Raw genomic sequence first — 18,665 nt, forward strand, 5'->3', positions numbered from 1 at the left:
GCTCTGACATGTCCAATCCCACACCCCGACTTGCCTAAATGGCACATTCCCGCACAGGCCAGAACCATGGCCCTGAACATCTGCACTCACATTCTGACCCAAGGAGCTCCCCGAACTTAGCCTGTGCACAAGTCCAGGCATGTCTAAATCTACAGCTGCCCGGGCGCAGACAACTCACCACTCACATACTCATCGTCCTGGATTCATCATGCCCATCTGGGCTTGCCCACATCCAGGAAGGGCCACTTGACAAGGCATAATGAAAAAACAAACCCACAAAAACACAAAGGAGAGGATAAAAATAGTCAGTTCCTTTCAGCTACCCTGGAATGAATTTACCAAATCCAATTTAGTTTTCAAATGTAAATTATAACAGGATAGATTAATGGATTTAATGGACCTTGGGATCAATCTCCCAAGAAACAACAGAACACTATATACAAAAGTGAAACAAAACAAAACCAAAACCCTAAAATTCCCAGGTCAGCTCTTCTAAGCTGAAAATACTCAGGGATAGTTCTGACAGAAGAGTCACGACAGTTGAGTCCAGAAGACCTGGCTTCATTTCCCAGCTTTTCTCCTTCCTAGTTAGGTGAATGAACTGGGACACATCACTTCAGCTCTCTGAATCTCACATTCGTCATCATAAGTTAGGTATTTAATTGGCAGATACCTGTCAATTATAAAGCACTATACAAATTAAGAGACAAAATGGGTATTTTTCATCATGTCTTACTTTGTAACACCAAGGTTTTTGCCGGTTTTTACTCAATTGCTTACCTTCAACTGAACTTTGTCTGAAGCAGGATGCCCTAAAGAATGAAACAAAAAGCCACTACTTACTACAAATACTTCACTTTTTATCATAGTCTAGTTACATTAAAAGCAAAGTTGCCGTTTCTACCTAGAAGCCATGACATACTAATGAATTCTCAACTAACTGCATCTCCACCAGAGGCTGAATTGTCATTATTAATGTCATGATTACTCCCATTAGTGACAGCTACATCCTGAATTTCTGTAGTACTCATCTAACAAGAAAAAACGGATCCATTTTCATTGTTCATTATTTAAAAAGTATACTGCTTAACCTAGTTGGAATGGGTCACTCAAAAACAACTGCTCCACAATTCTCTACAAACTATAAGACTTCCAAACCCCCAAAACCTTATTTCAAATAGTATTTGCCAAAGCAAATCTTCCATGAACATTTGGCTAACTCAAACAAATGACAACAGGGTTTTAAGACTGTTTCTAGTTGGCCCTGTCAATTTGCGTGACTTCTACCAGCACAGATATTTTACCCTTTTATTGATAGCTAAATACAGGTATACTAAGGCACACAGGTTGGAGTACTAACTGCACGCTGTTGAATCAATTTTCAGAATAGAAAAGTAAAAAATATACAAAAATGCACTTTGACAAAAAAAAAGTAACATACTGTAACTTGAAGCAACTATGAAAAGTCTCTTCAAAGAACGGAGGTAAAATCTTACCCTTGCTACATTGAGGAATGTTTATCATAATTTCAGGATCATTCTTCAAATTGAACGAAACACTTTTTCTTGGTGTTTTTGCTAGTTCGGAAGCTATAAACAGACAAAAGAAATATATAAAAGACCCTTTAATGGGCAACAGCAGCTGAAGAGGAGCAACAGCCTTATTCCACTCACATAAACTCTCTAAAAAGAAAGAAAAAAACATGCCTGCAACTATTATCAGAAAGACAAACAAACCTACCCATACTGAGTACTACTGCTTTCAGCTCTACTCGCTGTGTCCCAAGCATCTTTAACTCTTCCTTCAATTACCCACAGGACTTAAAACAAACACAAATAGAGAACTAACTTTGACCTTGCTGCTTTCCCTAATTAACATACTCCCTCCCTCCTCTCCTCTGATCAGATCAGACTCCTTCTATTTCCTTACAGTATATACTTGAGGCACATCTTTGCTAGGAGGTAAGAAAGAATGGCCAGAAAGTGGGATATAACATCAAATTGAAACTGTGTATATTTAAAATTATACTTTAAAAGCTCTTAAATCTCTCATAAAATGTGGTATATTTTATTTTGTGTCTAAAACTGTATAATACCTATGAATAATGTGTAAAATATAATATAGCATTGAATAGATGGCCGTTTCTTCAATTGAGCATCAGATGAAATAGTTGGCTTCTAAATAGAAGGGGCCATTTTAAATGAAAAATACAATCTTTATCTTTAAAGATGCTCACATTCTCACACTATGATAGGCATGTGGGAAATGAGCCTAACTGAAGGAATAGATTTACATTTCCCAAATTAACACACTCAGGGACACTGTTCACTAAGAAAAAAGGTATACATTATTTAAATTATCTCCTTCCTTTTTTTTTTTTTAAAGGAGACAATAGAGTTGAATTTGTGTAAGTTAAACCCACTTTACTGACTCAAACTCTTTCTAACCTATTTCACATTGTTTTATCCTCCAATCTTGAAACTGACCTGACATATTCATGACAGTCCCCACAAATGCACTGGCTTCTTTTTTCTTAACCTCTTTGGTCCTCTGTATCATCTACTAGTCTTTTAAAAATCTTTCTTTGAAATTATTCCTCCATTTGGGTTCTATGACATTACCCTGGCCCCCGACTACTGTTGGTAGTTATCCACCTCTTCTTCCCTGTCCTCATCCTCCTCAACATTCTACCTGTGGGTATGCCTAAGGCTCAGGCCTTGGCCTTCTCTTTACACCAGAAAAATACACCATTTTTGGATTAAAGGCTGCTGATCCACAGGATAGGAAAAAACTCCACATCAACAAAAAGCCACGTAAGTACAAAGTAACTTACCTGAGATCATATTGGTTTTATATTGAAACAAAAATTCTCTATCTGCTTTTAAATGACTATTAAACTACAAAAGGAGAAACAAAGAAAAAGGAAGAAGAGGAAAAGAACAAGAGACAGTCATTGTGTATGGCTACTGACTAATAATTAAAAATTGGGGTTTATATTTTGTTTTTTTATTTTGATTTTTCTAATAATTCATTTGTATTATATTATACATTGTTATATTATATTATCATATATATAATATTATACATTATTATTATTATTATACATATTATACATTATACATTATTATATTATACAACTGATCTGCAACATATTAGAAATTTGAAAATAAAATTCCCCTTTGCCTAATGATAGCTTCTCATCAGGCTATTATCTGATCCTATCTAACCAATCTATTTTCAACTTCCCTAGTGTCATCTATTTCTCCAAGCTGGCTCCCCTGCTGTGCTTTCTACTTGGTACTTCACCTTTCTTCTTTTGTTTGCATTTATTTACTCATCCTGGACATGTTCTCTGTATTTTACAAAGCCTTCCACTCTAACCCTTAGTCTATGTCTAGTCCTATATCTTGGTTAGCCCAATTTTCTTTTTGTTTTTTGAGGAAGATTAGCCCTGAGCTAACTACTGCCAATCTTTCTCTTTTTGCTGGGGAAGACTGGCCCTGAGCTAACGTCCATGCCCATCTTCCTCTACTTTATACGTGGGATGCCTACCACAGCATGGCTTTTGCCAAGCGGTTCCATGTCTGCACCCAAGATCCGAACCGGCAAACCCCGGGCTGCCGAGAAGCGGAACACGTGAACTTAACCGCTGCACCACCAGGCCGGCCCCTAGCCCAATTATAGTTAATCATCATTTATACTCAGAGTAATATATGACTTTCTGGCAGATCATTAAGTTACTTAAAAAACATTAAGGAATTTAATTTTCCTAATATATTTATATGTAAACACAATTAGCAATAATACTTAATGAGTCAAAGAAACTCTTTAAAGAGCATTATAATCTAACACAAGTCCTAACTAAACACAGATTTTGGAAAATATGATCAGTCTCAAATTATCCAAAAAACTGTCTTTCATGACTGTATATTTCTTTCAGATGAGATGACAGAAATGTACAACATGACAATATTTACAGATATAGGACATATCATCGTGGTGACACATGTTGATTATCAGCTTGGAGAACTACTTGATTACTCCTCTGGGGTTCCCCTTTTCTTTTCACTATTAGTTGTCCTCTTCTCCAGTGTTCTTTGTCCTGCTTCACTGTCCTAGGGTTTCATTTTGGTCTTGGTGTCTATCTGATCTTTTCTCTAATAATTACATTATATAATATTACATTTCTCTGGTTTCTCAAAGATCCTACACAGAATTTAGTCATTTTCACATATCAAAAAACTTTTAATTTGCTGATATAGATAATAAACACTAAGAAATACATCAATTAATGTAAATTATTGTATGTACCATGTTAAGTTCAAAATTAGTGATGAATTTAATATTACACCTGTCAGAAAAACTGAACTTTGCAAATGATTAAATCATAGTATATTCAGAAATGAAGGTCTTATAATTAATTCTAATATGACCCTCATCAGTGCCAACAGTTAACAAGAGTGATTTCCACTTGACCTTGAACATTTACACAGTCCCTGGCAAGAATGATTGCATAAAGATATACCATTTAAAAATATCTAGATGTTTTATAATTATAGATTAGAAGCCCTTTTATACAACTATTACATTTTACCAGGTAGTTAACTATTATTCCCTTGCTCTTGACTTTTTGGTATTATCAAACCATCATCTACTTATGGACCTCCTTAATTTTCAAAGTGCTTTCATATATTATTTCCTTTCCTCAAAGCTTTCAAAATTGATGACCCCTCACACCACAGAATCCAAATATAGTGCCATCTGAATTTTTTAAAAGAATTAAAATTGACAGTTTAATTTTAATGTTATATGTAATTTATTACAGTCTGGTTCTCTGAAAATCAGTAATTCACATGTAATTGGCTTACATGGTTATTAAGTTGGGTAAGAAAAACATTAAAATAGCCTATTCTTAACAATTTTATACAAATAATTCTCTATAATACAAACATTTTCTATATACAGTGTAAAATCCTTATTCAATAAACTCAGAATATCTCTGTGTGACAGAAGTGACTCATTTACTTAACAAAAATTTGTTAAGAACCTATGCTAGATGCTGTGGGAAGAAAACGAAGATAGGGGTCTTACTCTGAGAAGTTTATTACCTAGATGAGAAGACATGTGAGCAGGAAAAAAAACTAATGACTTTAAGTATGCTTGATAATATAAAATAATATAAAATGACACCCCCCAGCATGGGGATGATAAATGTGGGGAATGTGGCCAAATACACCTTCTTAGAAAAGGTGAATAGTGATTACAGAAATCAGCAAAGAAACATACCTAGTTTAGCCATCTTTTCAGAGTGTTTTCTATTCTGAAAAGAATAAACTTTATTCCCACCATCTGTAGCAGAGCCATTTTTCAAGGATCCTGAAAGAGAAAATGTAACACATACCTACGATAAATGGGCAAAGTTAGTTAGCAAGAAAAAAAAAGATAAAATTTTAACTAAGAACTTAAGATTTGTACCCCTCACAGTCTTGCATACAGGTTTAACAATACATACGTATACATATTTTAAAACATACAACAGACTATGTCACTGTTTATATAAATTTTAAAACACTGAAAACATTATTATTCACAAATACACACAAAAATATATTTAAAAAAAAAGCCCCCTAAACAAAGCCCTCCAGACTAGAGGGGTACGCATTCAGCTCATGACAGGAGTTGCCCCTGCGGAGGGAGGACAGAAGAGAATTTATAGTCATGCTTCCTTCTGGAAGCAAACATGCAAAGTACAATGGTGAATTGAGGCTGAGATTTAAACAGCTGTTACATGGTAGAAGCTCTCTTACTCTCAATTAAGACCTTGACTTAATTTCATTCTTCAGCCTTCCTTTTGAATAACAACTGCTGTGTACAATATACTGGACCCTCACGGCTAGTCCCCTACTCTCCAGCACAGCAATTCTCAAAGTTTGGCCTGGGGAGTTTCTGAGGTCCCTGAGGCCAAAATTATTTCCTAATAACACTAAGACATTATTTGACCCTCTGACTCTCAATCATCAGTGTATAGTGAGGTATTCCAGAGACTGCACGACGTGTGATGACGTTACCACTCTGTTGCTTAATGGAACGTGTAAAGCAGACATGAAAATCCAGCTGTCGTCTATTAAGCCAAACATAAAAGAGATTTCAAAGATGTAAAACAATGCCTCTTCACTAGTATCTTTTCAAATAGTTGTTTTTCATTTAAATATGTGTAATTTACATTAACATGTAATGGGTTTATTACTGTTATTACAAAACAGTGCCCAACTTTTCCAAAGCTGGTGCTCGCTCTCCTTACTGTTTCAGAGTTCTGGTTGATCTATATGCACAAACACTTAGTATTACCCAGACTCCTTAACCTTTGCCAATCTAGTGGGTATAAAATGAATCTCACGGGGTGACGTGTTTTAATTTGCCTTTCCCTAATCACTAATGATGTTGGACATCTTTTCACATGTTTCTTATTTCCAGAAGAAGAAATATCTTTTTTATCCTATGAAGAGAAGTACTCAATTTTTTTAATAGACTTAATATTTTAGAGCAGTTTTAGGTTCACAGCCAACTTGAGTGGAAGGTAGGGAGATTTCCCATATACCTCCTGCTCTCACATATGCACAACCTCCCCCACTATCAACATCCCACATCAGGGTGGGACATTTGTTACAACTGAGGAACCTACACTGACCCAACATTATCACTCAAAGTCCAGAGCTTCTGTTAGGGTTCACTCTGGGTGTTGTACATTCTATAAGTTTTGACAAAAGTATGATAACATGTATCTACCACTATAGTATCATACAGAATAGTTTCACGGCCCTAAAAATCCTGTGCTCCACCTATTCACCCCTCTCTTCTCCTGACCCTTGGCAACCACTGATCTTTTTACTGTCTCCATAGTTTTGCCTTTTCCAGAATGTCATATAGTTAGAATCATACAGTATGTAGCCTTTTCAGATTGGCTTCTTTCAGTTAGTAACATGCACTTAAGGCTTCTCCATGTCTTTTCATGGCTTGATAGCTTACTATTTTTTAGCACTGAATAATAATCTGTTGTCTGGATGTATCACAGTTTATTTATCCTTGGTTGTTTCCAAGCCTTGGCAATTATGAACAAAGCTGCTATAAACATCTATGTGCAGGTTTTTGGGTGGACATTAAGTTTTCAACTCATTTGAGCAAACACAAAGAGCACAACTGCTAGGTCACAGGGTGAGAATATGTTCAGTTTGTAAGAAACTGCCAGTCTGCCTTCCAAAGAGCTATCCCACTTTGCACTCCCACCAGCAGTAAACGATAGTCGCTACTGCTCCACAGCTGTGTCAGCATTTGATGTTATCAGTGTTTTGAATTTAGGCCACTCTAGGTGTGTAGTGGTATCTCACTGTTGTTTTAATTTGTGATTCCCTAATAACATATAATGTTCAGTATATTTTCATATGCTTTTTTGCCATCTCTGTATCTTCTTTGGTGAGATGTCCAGGTCCTTTGCCCATTTTTTAATCAGGTTGTTCATTTTCTTATTGCTGAGTTTTAAGAGCTCTTTGCATATTCTGAATAACAGTTCTTTAACAGATATGTCTCTTGCAAATATTTTCTCCCAGTCTGTGGTTTGTCTTCTTGAGAAGCACTAAATTTTAATTAGGTGAATTTGTTAATCTTTTCTTTCTATTATACATTTTTGAAGAAATTCTTCCATAATCAAGATTAAAACTATATTCTGTTACATTTTCTTGTAAAAGCATTTATAATTTGCTTTTCACACGTAAATCTTTAATTAAGGTAATCAAGTTGTTTATGATGGGAGGTAGGGATCCAATTTCCTTTTTCCCTGAGGATACTCAACTGTCCCAACACCATTCACTGACCAGTGCATCCTTAGCCTAGTGAAGTGCAATGCGACCTCTGTTATATATTTAGTTTCTACATATGCATGGGTCTGTTATGGAGAGCTTATTACTGCAATTATATAACTTAATTAAATGTTTGGCATACAGACAAAATAGGAATTTAAAAATATTAAGTAGTTTCTATATAAACTGAATTAAATGCTTTAGAAAGACTTGACAAAACTTATTAACTAAAACAATTGGTTTCAAATTAGGTAGATGACAAACCATAAACGATTTAAGAAAAAAATTGGAAAAAACAAAAAAGCACACTCAGATTGTATCAAGTGTTCAAATCCAGGCTGCCAAAGCAGAACACACAGAACTTTAACCACTTGGTCACGGGGCCAAGCCCTGCAGTATTTTTAATTTAGCCTTATTCATAGTTCCATTTTTGAACTTAAGGACCATGTCAAGTTTTTAATTATGGCTAAATAAATTATGTTTTAAAATTGTGATAAAACATACATAAAATTTACCATCTTAACCATTTTTAAGTGTATAGTTCAGTATTAAGAACACTCACATTATTTTGCAACCAATCTCTAGAACTCTTTTCATCTTACAAAACTGAAATCCTGGATTTAATTAAACAACTCCCCAGTCCTCCTCCCCACAGCCCCTGGCAACCTCCCTTCTACTTTCTTTCTCTGGGAATTTGACTCCTCCATGTAACTCACGTAAGTGAAATTGTACACTATTAGTCTTTTTGTGTCTGCCTTATTTCACTTAGCTGTCCTCAAGGTTCATCCATGCTGTAACGTGTCAGAATTTCCTTCCTTTTTGAGGCTGAATAATACTGCACTGCATGTATGTATACACCACATTTCAACCATCCATTCATCTGGCAAGGGACATTTGGGCTGCTGCGACCTTTTGGCTACTGTGAATAATGCTGCTATGAACATGGGTGTACAAATATCTTTCTGAGACCTCGATTTGAATTCTTTTGTATATGTTCCCAGAGTGGAATTGCTGGATCATAGGTAACTCTATTTTAAATTTTTTGAGGAAATCTCCATACTATTTTCCATAGCAGCTACACCAATTTACATTTCCAACAACAGTATAGAAGGGTTCCAATTTCTCCACATCTTCACCAACACCTGTTGTTTTCTAGTTTTTTGACAGTATCCATCCTAATGGGTGTGAAGTCATAGCGTTATTTCTTTTTAAATTTTACATATTGTTAAATTCTTAAAGATTATTCTCTGGAGAAAAAGAACTTTAATAACCAAGTAATATTGCATTCTAATCTATAAATAATATACAGTTTCCTCTATTAGACTTTTGAATTGTCTCTAACTTTTTATGATTCTAACTAGTGCTGTAGTGATTACCCTTGGATATAAATCTTTGTTTAGATCTCTGATTTCTTCATAAGAGAGTCCTAAAAGTGGAAATACTGGTGAGAGTATATGAATTTTATAAGACACACATATTGCCAAACTGCTTTCTAGGAAGTTTATATCAACTAATATTAAGATCCCTCATCAGCATTAAACATTTTTTCTTATATTTATTAACTACTTTAACTTCTTTTGTGAATTATATATTCACAATTTTTTGGTATTGAGAATTTTGAGTAATTTGAAAACTACTAAAAAGTTTCATATGGGGCTGGCCCTGTGGCCAAGTGGTTAAAGTTCTGTGCACTCTGCTTCAGTGGCCTGGGTTTGCAGGTTCGGATCCCGTGCACAGACCTACACACAACTCGTCAAGCCATGCTATGGAGGCATCCCACACACAAAATAGAGGAAGACTGGCACAGATGTTAGCTCAGAGCTAAGCTTCTTCAAGCAAAAAAAAACGAGGAAGATCGGCAAGAGATGTTAGCTCAGGGTGAATCTTCCTCACCAAAAAAAAAATAAAAATACTACAAATGGACCACATATTTGTCTCAGAATTTTCTAGCAGCCAACTTTTAAAGAATCAATTATAGAATCACACTGTTCATAAGATTAAAAAACAAACCAAATGTTCAAGAGAAGCATCAACAAGACAAATTCCTCTTGAGGACACCTATCTAATTATTTTGGGAGACCTTTGGGAAATCTTCTATTTCATGCCTGAGATCACCTAGTACTGCTATGCAATGATTTTTCTCCAGACTGGATGCATTAATAGACTATGAGAACTACGCCAGGTATGTCAAGATGTGTGCTGCGAATAAGAAGCAACTTACACTTCAATAGTAAGTAAATGGATTAATTAATAAAGTATTTAAAGGTTCTTGTTGAAAAGCTTTCTTTTTTAACTATTCCTAAAGATTCTTTGTCAAATATCCCTCTGTGTTTTAAAAATAAAGCTTATTTCTCTTCTGTTTCTAATAAAAGATTAGGCAGAAGCTTATTGTTCAGTATCTCAAGGTTAAAGAAGTCTGTGATAGATGTCAACATTTCTTCCCTGAAAAAAACATTAAAAAGCTCTCCTTCCTCCATCTTATCTGGAACACCACTCTCCACTGCTATACACATTTTGCATTTTTTCTGGTGTTTTGTTTTTGTTTTTTGGTGAGGAAGATTGGCACTGAGATAACATCTGTACCAACCTTCAATTTTCTATGTGGGACGCTGCCACAGCATGCCTTGACAAGAGGTGTGTAGGTCCGTGCCCAGGATCCAAACCCACGAATCCCAGGCTGTTGAAGCACAACACGCAAACTTAACCACTACGCCAGCAGGCTAGCCCCTCCTATACATATTTTGGCAGACAAGAAAAAACAAATCAAAACCGAAAGTCATGTCTGCAAGACTGGTTATCGGCTCCTCTGTTGTACATGCCCACAGTCAAATGAGCAGTTCCTTTCCTGGACTCAGAGTGTAGACACAAGCTTATGTGTCTGCATGCATGTACAGACAGACAAAAGATAAACACCAAACTGTTAACAGTTCCACGTTCTCTAAAGCACGCATTCTCAACAGGAACAATATTGCTCCTCATGGAATGAAAACTGGCTCTTTGTGGGAGGAGAGAGAGCACGAAAAACATCTTAGACCCTCCAAAGCGTCATAGTAAATAAACAGATAAATAGTACATATGTAGTATTAAAATTTCATGGGTGGAGGTGATTAGGAGAAAGTGCCTAGAAAGGCTCCTTAGGATATAATCATGAAAAAAAAGTTGAGAAACACTGCTCTAAGGCGAAGTTTTCCAACTGGTGTGCAGAAATTAAAGGTACGGGTTACAGGTGTGCTGAGTATTGATCCTCTTGGCCTTTCAGGATGCCAGTCAGGGCCTGCAGACAGGGTAGGAATAAGGATTAGAAGCCCTACAGCATTTGTCCCTGATTTGGAGTATTCTCCATTTATTCTAGTGTGCCTCCAAATATCATTTGTGTGGGTGCCAATATGTGAAAAACAGTGGAAGCAATGAGTTTCTACCACAAATATGTATTACTTTTACAATAAGAAATGATTTTTAAGAGAATACGTTTTTGGTTTTTTTGAATATTATTTTCTTTCCTTTTTTTTTGTTTGAGGAAGATTAGCCCTGAGCTAACATCTGCTGCCAATCCTCCTCTTCTTGCTGAGGAAGACTAGCCCTAAGCTAACATCTGTGCCCATCTTCCTCCACTTTACATGTGGGATGTCTACCGTAGCATGTCTTGCCAAGCGGTGCCATGTCTGCACCCGGGATCCGAACCTGCAAACCCCAGGCCACGGAAGCGGAACGCGCACACCCAACCACTGCGCCACCAGGCCGGCCCCTGATTATTATTTTCAATCTCTCTACTTAGGTCTAGCATAACAGGCAGTCAAAAATCCAAAGTTCTATTCAGACTATGCCCTAGAATTGTCAACTATCTAGCTGGGGACTCTTTTAAGAGAATCCACCCTGCCCACAAGCCTATTAAGGAACAATGGTCATTTTTTGGTATCATGTCATTTAACACTGGGAACTAAACTAGAAACATTATGACTCAAGAAGTGAGAAAGACATCAGGAGTAGTCATGATGGCCAATAATAAGCCAAGCATAAGAGAGTAAGAAACATGTACACGAGCAGATAGGAAGCATAGAGAGAACAGAATGGATGCACAGAGAAGACATGAGGGAGATTAGGAGAGCCATGAAAGCCAAATGTGGTTCCAGTCCAATGCCCCTAGTGCCCAACAATACTGATTTCGTTCTTTGGTCTTTATTTTTTTAAGTCAACTTGAGTAGATCTGTGTTCTTTCTACTCTAATATATATCTGTGCTCTTGCACCCTATAATATAATTCAAGTCTAAAATATTTTATGTATTATCTGGCAGGAGAAGCTGGCTTAAGTTTAAAAAAACATAATACTAGCATGCCTAGGTTGGAACAACATTACTTCTCGGAACGTTCCTTCTAACTATCTCTGTAAAGTAGAGCAAGGTAATAATGAAGTGACTTGCTTTATGAAATTATTTCAAATTAGTTAAAAATACAAATATCTTAAAAAATAACTTTAGAGTGGTTGGTCTGTAGAATTCATCTTTCTAAAAATAATTAAATACAGGACTGGCCATTTATAAAAAAAAACTACAGAAAAAAAACTCAGTAGAAACTTCGTGCTTCCAACCCTTCCAACTATAGAGAAGAAGCTGAAGCAATGCTTCTCTGGTGAGAAATAATACAGCACAGCACACGAAAAGAGTTCTGGAGAAGGATGGTGGTGACGGCAGCACAATATTATGAATGTATTTAATACAATTAAACTGTACATTTAAAAACGGTAAAGACGGTAAATTTTATGTTAATTTTATAATAAAAAAACTGGAAAAAAAATAATATAGCACACCACTGCTTAACCTACCAGACTATTTTATGCATCCTGCAAAGCAATTTTGGCTACTAGCAAAAATATGCGTGTACATTCCTCCTCTATCCCCCCGCCAGATACCTTGAATGTCTTGTCCTAAAACTTCCACATAGTTCTGATCTTTTAAGACTTCCTGGTCATCTTCCTCCAAATCATATTCTGGCTTCTTTATTATTTTTTTTGCATTGACCAAAAGCTGAGCTCGCTCCTTTTTTAATTTAGCTCCTATAAGAACATCCAAAGAATTAGAACATGACAGGCATAAATTCTCTCTAAACATTACATTTAAATAAGTAAACAAACTGTATTACTTATACTGTCATTACTTAAAAGCTGGAAAAAAATTTAGCGTTTTCTCTTTGATTAAAGTAAAGACCACTCTTCCACAGTTTATATAATTTAGTTAAAAAAAAAAAAACAACCCTGAAACTATTATATTTTTGGGGGTCAAAATAACTACATATTTTAATTAAAGTGGGTACTTATCACTTACCACTATGACTGAGTATTTCATATCAGATGAAGCTTTATTATTTTCAATAAAGTTTGAATGGAGTGAACTAAAAATTAAATTTTTATTTACAATCTTACCAGATGAAATACTGTGTGCTATATTTTCAAAATAGAAGATTAAAATACTGTAAAAAGTGACATAATTCATAATCGCTACATAAGCATCTCTCAAATCGTACAGTCACGCAGTACCTCCTTCTCTGTCGAGAATGTGGTTAAGAACATCATCGTCTCCCACAAACTGAACCTCCAGCATCTTGTCTTCCTTTAACTCAGGTTTACTCATCACTGCCAACCTAAAGAAAAGCAATACAGCACTCAAAAGTGATGAAAATTTCACATCAACAGCCAAATAAATTAAACATTCAGTAATGAATACACGTATTTGTATAACAATTTTAAAAGTCTTTTAAGTATGAAATATATATTATGCATTACAGTAGTCCCTCCTTATCCACCATTTTGCTTTCTACGGTTTCAGTCACCTGAGGTCAACTGTGGCCCCAAAATATTATTAAATGGAAAATTCCAGAAATAAACAACTCATAAGTTTTAAACTGCACACCATTCTGAACAGTGTCATGAAATCTCACGCCCCCCCCACTCATTCTGCCCAGGACGTGAATCATTCCTCTGTCCAGCATATTGCTCGTTAGTCACTTAGCAGCCCTCTTGGTTATCAGATCGACTGTCATGGTACAGCAGTGCTTGTGTTCAAGTAACCTTTATTTCACTTAACAACAGCCCCAAGGTGTAACAGTAGTTTTGCTGGCTATTTGGATATGCCAAGAGAAGTTATTATTGTTAATCCGTTACTATGCCTAATTTATAAATTAAACTTCATCATGGGTATGTATGTATGGAAAAAACAGCACATACAGGTTTGGGTACTATCTTCGGTTTCAGACATCCACTGGGGGTCTTGGAATGTATCCCCTGTGGATAAGGGGGGACTCTGTATTGTATTAATGTTATGTTTTTGATAATAGGTAACAATTATTTATCTGAAAAATGGAAGAGGTGTCTGAGAGTTGGAAAAAGCCAAACCCAATCAAGCCAACTAAAACATAATAACAGGAAAACAATTCTGTCTGTAAAGAGGCTCTAACCAATCTATAGAATAACAGCCATACCAGGAAGCGGTGGTTAATACAGGAGAGTCTAGAAAAGGGGCAGCCAAACACAGAATAACGGCTCGGTGGATTTTAGTATCTGCCCACTGGAAACACACAGTCCACTGGGGGACGTCTACATACTTCACTGATGGACCACGTCTGAATCAAAGATCCTCAAGCACCTCCCTTTACTATTACTGCCCGCTCACCAAACAACTTTACAATTAGGAATATGGCTTTCTGGGTTTCTTGGTAACTAAACAGTAAGCATGAATCTTTCCCATATCTTACAGACAGTTCTTCACTGAACAAACTTCAGAGTTAGGCAAGCAAAACTTGATCAACTCTGGGTACTCTGACAAAATTTAGTTTCAAACTTATAATACTAACTGCCTGAAACTAATTAATGATGATTCCAACTAGCTGCCAGCTACTCAGTTTACCTGAAAAATGAAGTTTTTTCTCCTCTCTCTCTCTTATAAACCCTATTTTTGACTTTCTCCTGACAAGAGGAACTACTGACTGTGTCCCTCATGAGTCAGTTATTTGCATGCAGATAACTTACTAAACGTTGCCAAGTTTTCTCTTGTAACTAGCACACTGAAATGACTCGTCTCAGTGTTCATTTACCTTTAAAGGTACTACATATTCTGCAGCTGGAAAATTCAGGTACAGTCACCTGCAATTGGAAAAAGAACTCAGTCAGGGTCAGCTAATAGGAAAACGAAAGCACCAAAGAAGTTCATGAGTTTAAGCAAACAAGATAAATGGATAAATGCAGTTCTTACAAAGTCAGAGTTATCATGATGGCGCAGCAAAGCCCTACAAACTGAGAAGATCTGGAATGGGGGGGCAGGTAGGCGGAGGGAGGAGGCCAAAATGTGAGCACTTACTTTGTGCTAGACATTTAGACTATTCTGTATGTATTCTCCTTTAATTCTCACAACAACGCTATTAGGTTTATGCTTTGTTCTAAGGATAATGCTTCATCTATAATTTATCTGACCGTTGCCAGGAGAATGGACCCTTTTGGGCCATCTTTCTAGTGACGAACTGATTCTTATTATAAGAAATTTGAGTGTATCAGAGAAGAAGTTTAATGCATCTACAAGACATTTGTATAAAATAAAAAAACTGACAATTTCTTTGTATGTGTATAAAATAGTTTTTTGAGGGGCTGTTTGCCAGGCATTGTATTAGGCATTTTTATGTATACCAGATCATTAAATCCTCAGGTTTTTGTTTTTTTTTTTTAAGATTTTACTTTTCCTTTTTCTCCCCAAAGCCCCCAGATACATAGTTGTGTATTTTTAGTTGCGGGTCCTTCTAGTTGTGGCATGTGGGACGCTGCTTCAGCATGGACTGATGAGAGGTGCCATGTCCGTGCCCGGGATCTGAACCAGTGAAACCCTGGGCCGCCGAAGTGGAGCGCGTGAACTTAACCACTCGGCTACAGGGCCGGCCCCTAAATCCTCAGGTTCTTTGAGGTAGTTAAAATACATATAATTCCCTCAATTTACAGATGAGTAAACAGAGGTTAATATTAAATTACTGACCTAAATTTACACAGGTAGAAAATGTGGTAGGGCTGAAATCCACGTTTGCCTGATTCTGATGTCCCTGATCATTCTATTACACCACACACTTCTCCTGCCATTACATATAAATCTGTTTTCCTAAATGTTTGTTTTACCTCTGGAAACTACTCATAATATGTTTACTCAGTTTCCCACACGGCAGTTCAAATATCCAAGACTTCCACAGTTCCTCTAGGTTTCCACTTCACTAAGTTCAACATCACTAGTTCTATCAAGCATACTTTTGAGAGCATGGCCAGATTCAGCATAATCTACATTATTTTAAATTATATACTGCTGTGTTCCACAAAGAATCTGAAGCAGTGACAATAAGCAAATGCAATAAAACAAATGATAAACTATAAATACTGATAGGGAGTCTGGATCAGGGAAAATATTTTAAAAAAAGAAGAAAATGAAATCATACAAAGAATTTGGGCTCTGAGCCTCCTGGCAATCAAAGTGAAAAAGGAATAAAGGTCAGTTACATAATTCTCACTAGCACAAGTCTAGTAGATCCTTCGGGGGAAAAAATATTTTCAAAGAAAGTTTAAAAACAAATACTTTTCACACCTCAATATTGTCCTGGGCAATTTCCCTATGGTATTTTACAGAAGACTTGCCTGGAGGGAGACAGTGTTACTCACTCTTGTTTGTAGCCAAGTGCATTTATACACAATTTCCTTTTCTAGATTTTCAGACATCTTATCATATAGTACAGAACCACCAAACTGAAGTCTTTTCTGCAAAGACCTTGAAAGGAACCTTTCCTTCCTTCTTCTCTAACAATTTCTTTAAAAAACCTACCCAACAAACACAGAACAAAATGCAAACAGTTAGTGACCATTTACTCCTTAAGGCACTGTCTTGGGCGCTTACTTTTAAGTGGACTCCCTTTAAGAAGCGAACAAGGCAATACAGCAGCACCAAATGGGTCTGAAGAGCATCACACTCTCCTTTGAAAGCAAATAAAGGATTTGCTGCAATTTTTAAAAATACAATCCTTTAAAAAAGAAGGTGGCCCAGATTAGTGGTCAAGCACCAATTTTAATACCAGATAAATGGGGGTTCTGATCTTAACTCCACACGTATAACTGTGTGACTTTGGACAAAGCTGTGACGACTACATGAGATCATGTGCTTGGCACGTGAAAATGCTAATGAAATGTTCCCTATTACGGGTATTTTTACTTTAAACTTCAACTTAACCATGCAGATCTCTTACCCATCTCTATATCTCATCTAACGTCTCACAGAAGCGCGCAATAAACGATGAATGAATGACGGCCATTTAACATGCAGTGCCTATAATACACAAAGGTGTAGGGCCCTGCTGGGTTTTTTTCAGATGGCAATTTAACTAAGGAAGACGTAACTGTTCTATTAGGATTTCAGTTGTAAAACAAAAAGGAACGCATCAACATCCTTTTAATTTAAGAAGCTCTACCAAAAGAGCCTGGTTTGTCAACATTTTACGATCAAGCAACTGGCCCAGGGTGACCGCTCAGATGGCAGGATTCCTTTGGCGCCTCCAGGCTGGGACGACAACATTGCCGGGTCCTCGCTCGGGGTGGTTCTGGGACGAGACCACGGGACCTGCTCCTCTCCCGGGACGCTGTCCTTACGGACTTTGACGGTTCTCTCTTTCCAAGCACAAGGCTCTAACGCCGGGAACCAGGTATGTTGGCAACAGGCGTCCCGAGTACAGAAAGTCTATCACTGCTGGACAGACGGAAGGACGGTCCTGCAGAGGGAGCCCCTCATCCCCACAAGTGGTCACGGGCTTCGGCCTGGGCCTCGCGCCGCTGACCGGTGGGCTGCGCTCCGGAGCCGGGGTCAGCAGGGGGAGGGCCGCGAGGTGGGCACAGCGCCCCTGCCCGCAGGCCGCGGGGCAGGCCGGGCCGGGTGCACCTGGACTCACCTCGCACGCCCGAGCGGAGCAGGAGAGGGAGGCGGGCGGCCCGGTGATCCCGCCACGCACGCCAGGTGTCCGTCCGGGGGCCCCCGGCCGCCTCGCTGAATGGCCGCCGCAGGGAAGGCGGCTTCGGCCCCGGCGGGAAAGCCAAATTCTAGACAGTGGCGCAGGAGCAGGGTCGCAGGGTCGCAGGGTCACAAGGTCGAGCAGGGCAGCCCCGAGGCGGCGGGGGATGGGAGGCCTGCCTGCTGCACACCGAATCTCCCGCCCTGCCCAGTGGGCGGAGCCCCGGGACACCAATGGGAAGCGGAGTCGCCTGAGAGCGACGGCCCTGCCGGCCTATCAGCGCCGGCCTGGCGGCCCCGCCCCCCAAAAAACTCGAGGTAAATGAATCCGTAAGGGCTGGGTTCCGGCCCTTTCCTTTCCTCTTTCCGTTTCCGGTGACGGGAGAAGGAAGTGTTGATTAGACCTGAGGAAATATGCAGAGGTGTAGCGATCTGAGCGGTCTCTCTCTGTTGAGGCAATCTTAAAAAGTGTGCATTGGTTTGTCTAGATACCTTCTGTTGAGGAAAAAGCTAATGGGAATGAATTCTTGGTCTTTTAAAAACTTTACCTCATTTGGGGCGAAAGGTAGGATCCTGTGCATCTCAAGGGCTTGGGGAAGGGAGGAGGGGAGAAGTCTTCTGTAAAGAAGAGAATTAGAGCCGACCAGTGAATATGGAGATGGCATCAGGCTGCTAATAGGATGAAGAGACTGGGAAAGTAGAATTAACAGAGGTAGGGAGAGAGAATGTGGAAGAAAGTGAATGAACCTGCCTGGATCTAGTGTTACCCGCTAACAGAATACTGTTTCATTTGGATTCATTC

The 18,665-nt window shown here is 38.1% G+C and overlaps 1 protein-coding gene across 10 annotated transcripts in view; it reads right to left on the reverse strand.

The window, feature by feature from the left end:
* ORC2 (origin recognition complex subunit 2) overlaps nt 1-18,267 on the reverse strand; it is a 52,662-nt gene extending 34,395 nt beyond the window's left edge. The window contains exons 1-8 of one of the 10 annotated variants that reach the window (XM_070580609.1): nt 17,795-18,075; nt 14,937-14,985; nt 13,384-13,487; nt 12,760-12,903; nt 10,441-11,127; nt 5,287-5,376; nt 1,497-1,589; nt 781-812 (exon numbers count right to left, since the gene is read on the reverse strand). In XM_070580609.1, coding sequence (XP_070436710.1) covers nt 781-812; nt 1,497-1,589; nt 5,287-5,299 — 138 coding nt within the window. In that variant the 5' untranslated portion in view covers nt 5,300-5,376; nt 10,441-11,127; nt 12,760-12,903; ... (1 more) ...; nt 14,937-14,985; nt 17,795-18,075. Of the gene's footprint in view, nt 1-780; nt 813-1,496; nt 1,590-5,286; nt 5,377-10,440; nt 11,128-12,759; nt 12,904-13,383; nt 13,488-14,936; nt 14,992-17,794 lie in introns of all 10 variants that reach the window. The other 9 variants (XM_070580608.1, XR_011528518.1, XR_011528519.1 and 6 more) reach the window with 9 other exon arrangements.
* Nucleotides 18,268-18,665: the final 398 nt, after the last annotated feature.

This window comes from Equus przewalskii, chromosome 17 (assembly GCF_037783145.1).
Source record: "Equus przewalskii isolate Varuska chromosome 17, EquPr2, whole genome shotgun sequence".
Taxonomy (NCBI): domain Eukaryota; kingdom Metazoa; phylum Chordata; class Mammalia; order Perissodactyla; family Equidae; genus Equus; species Equus przewalskii.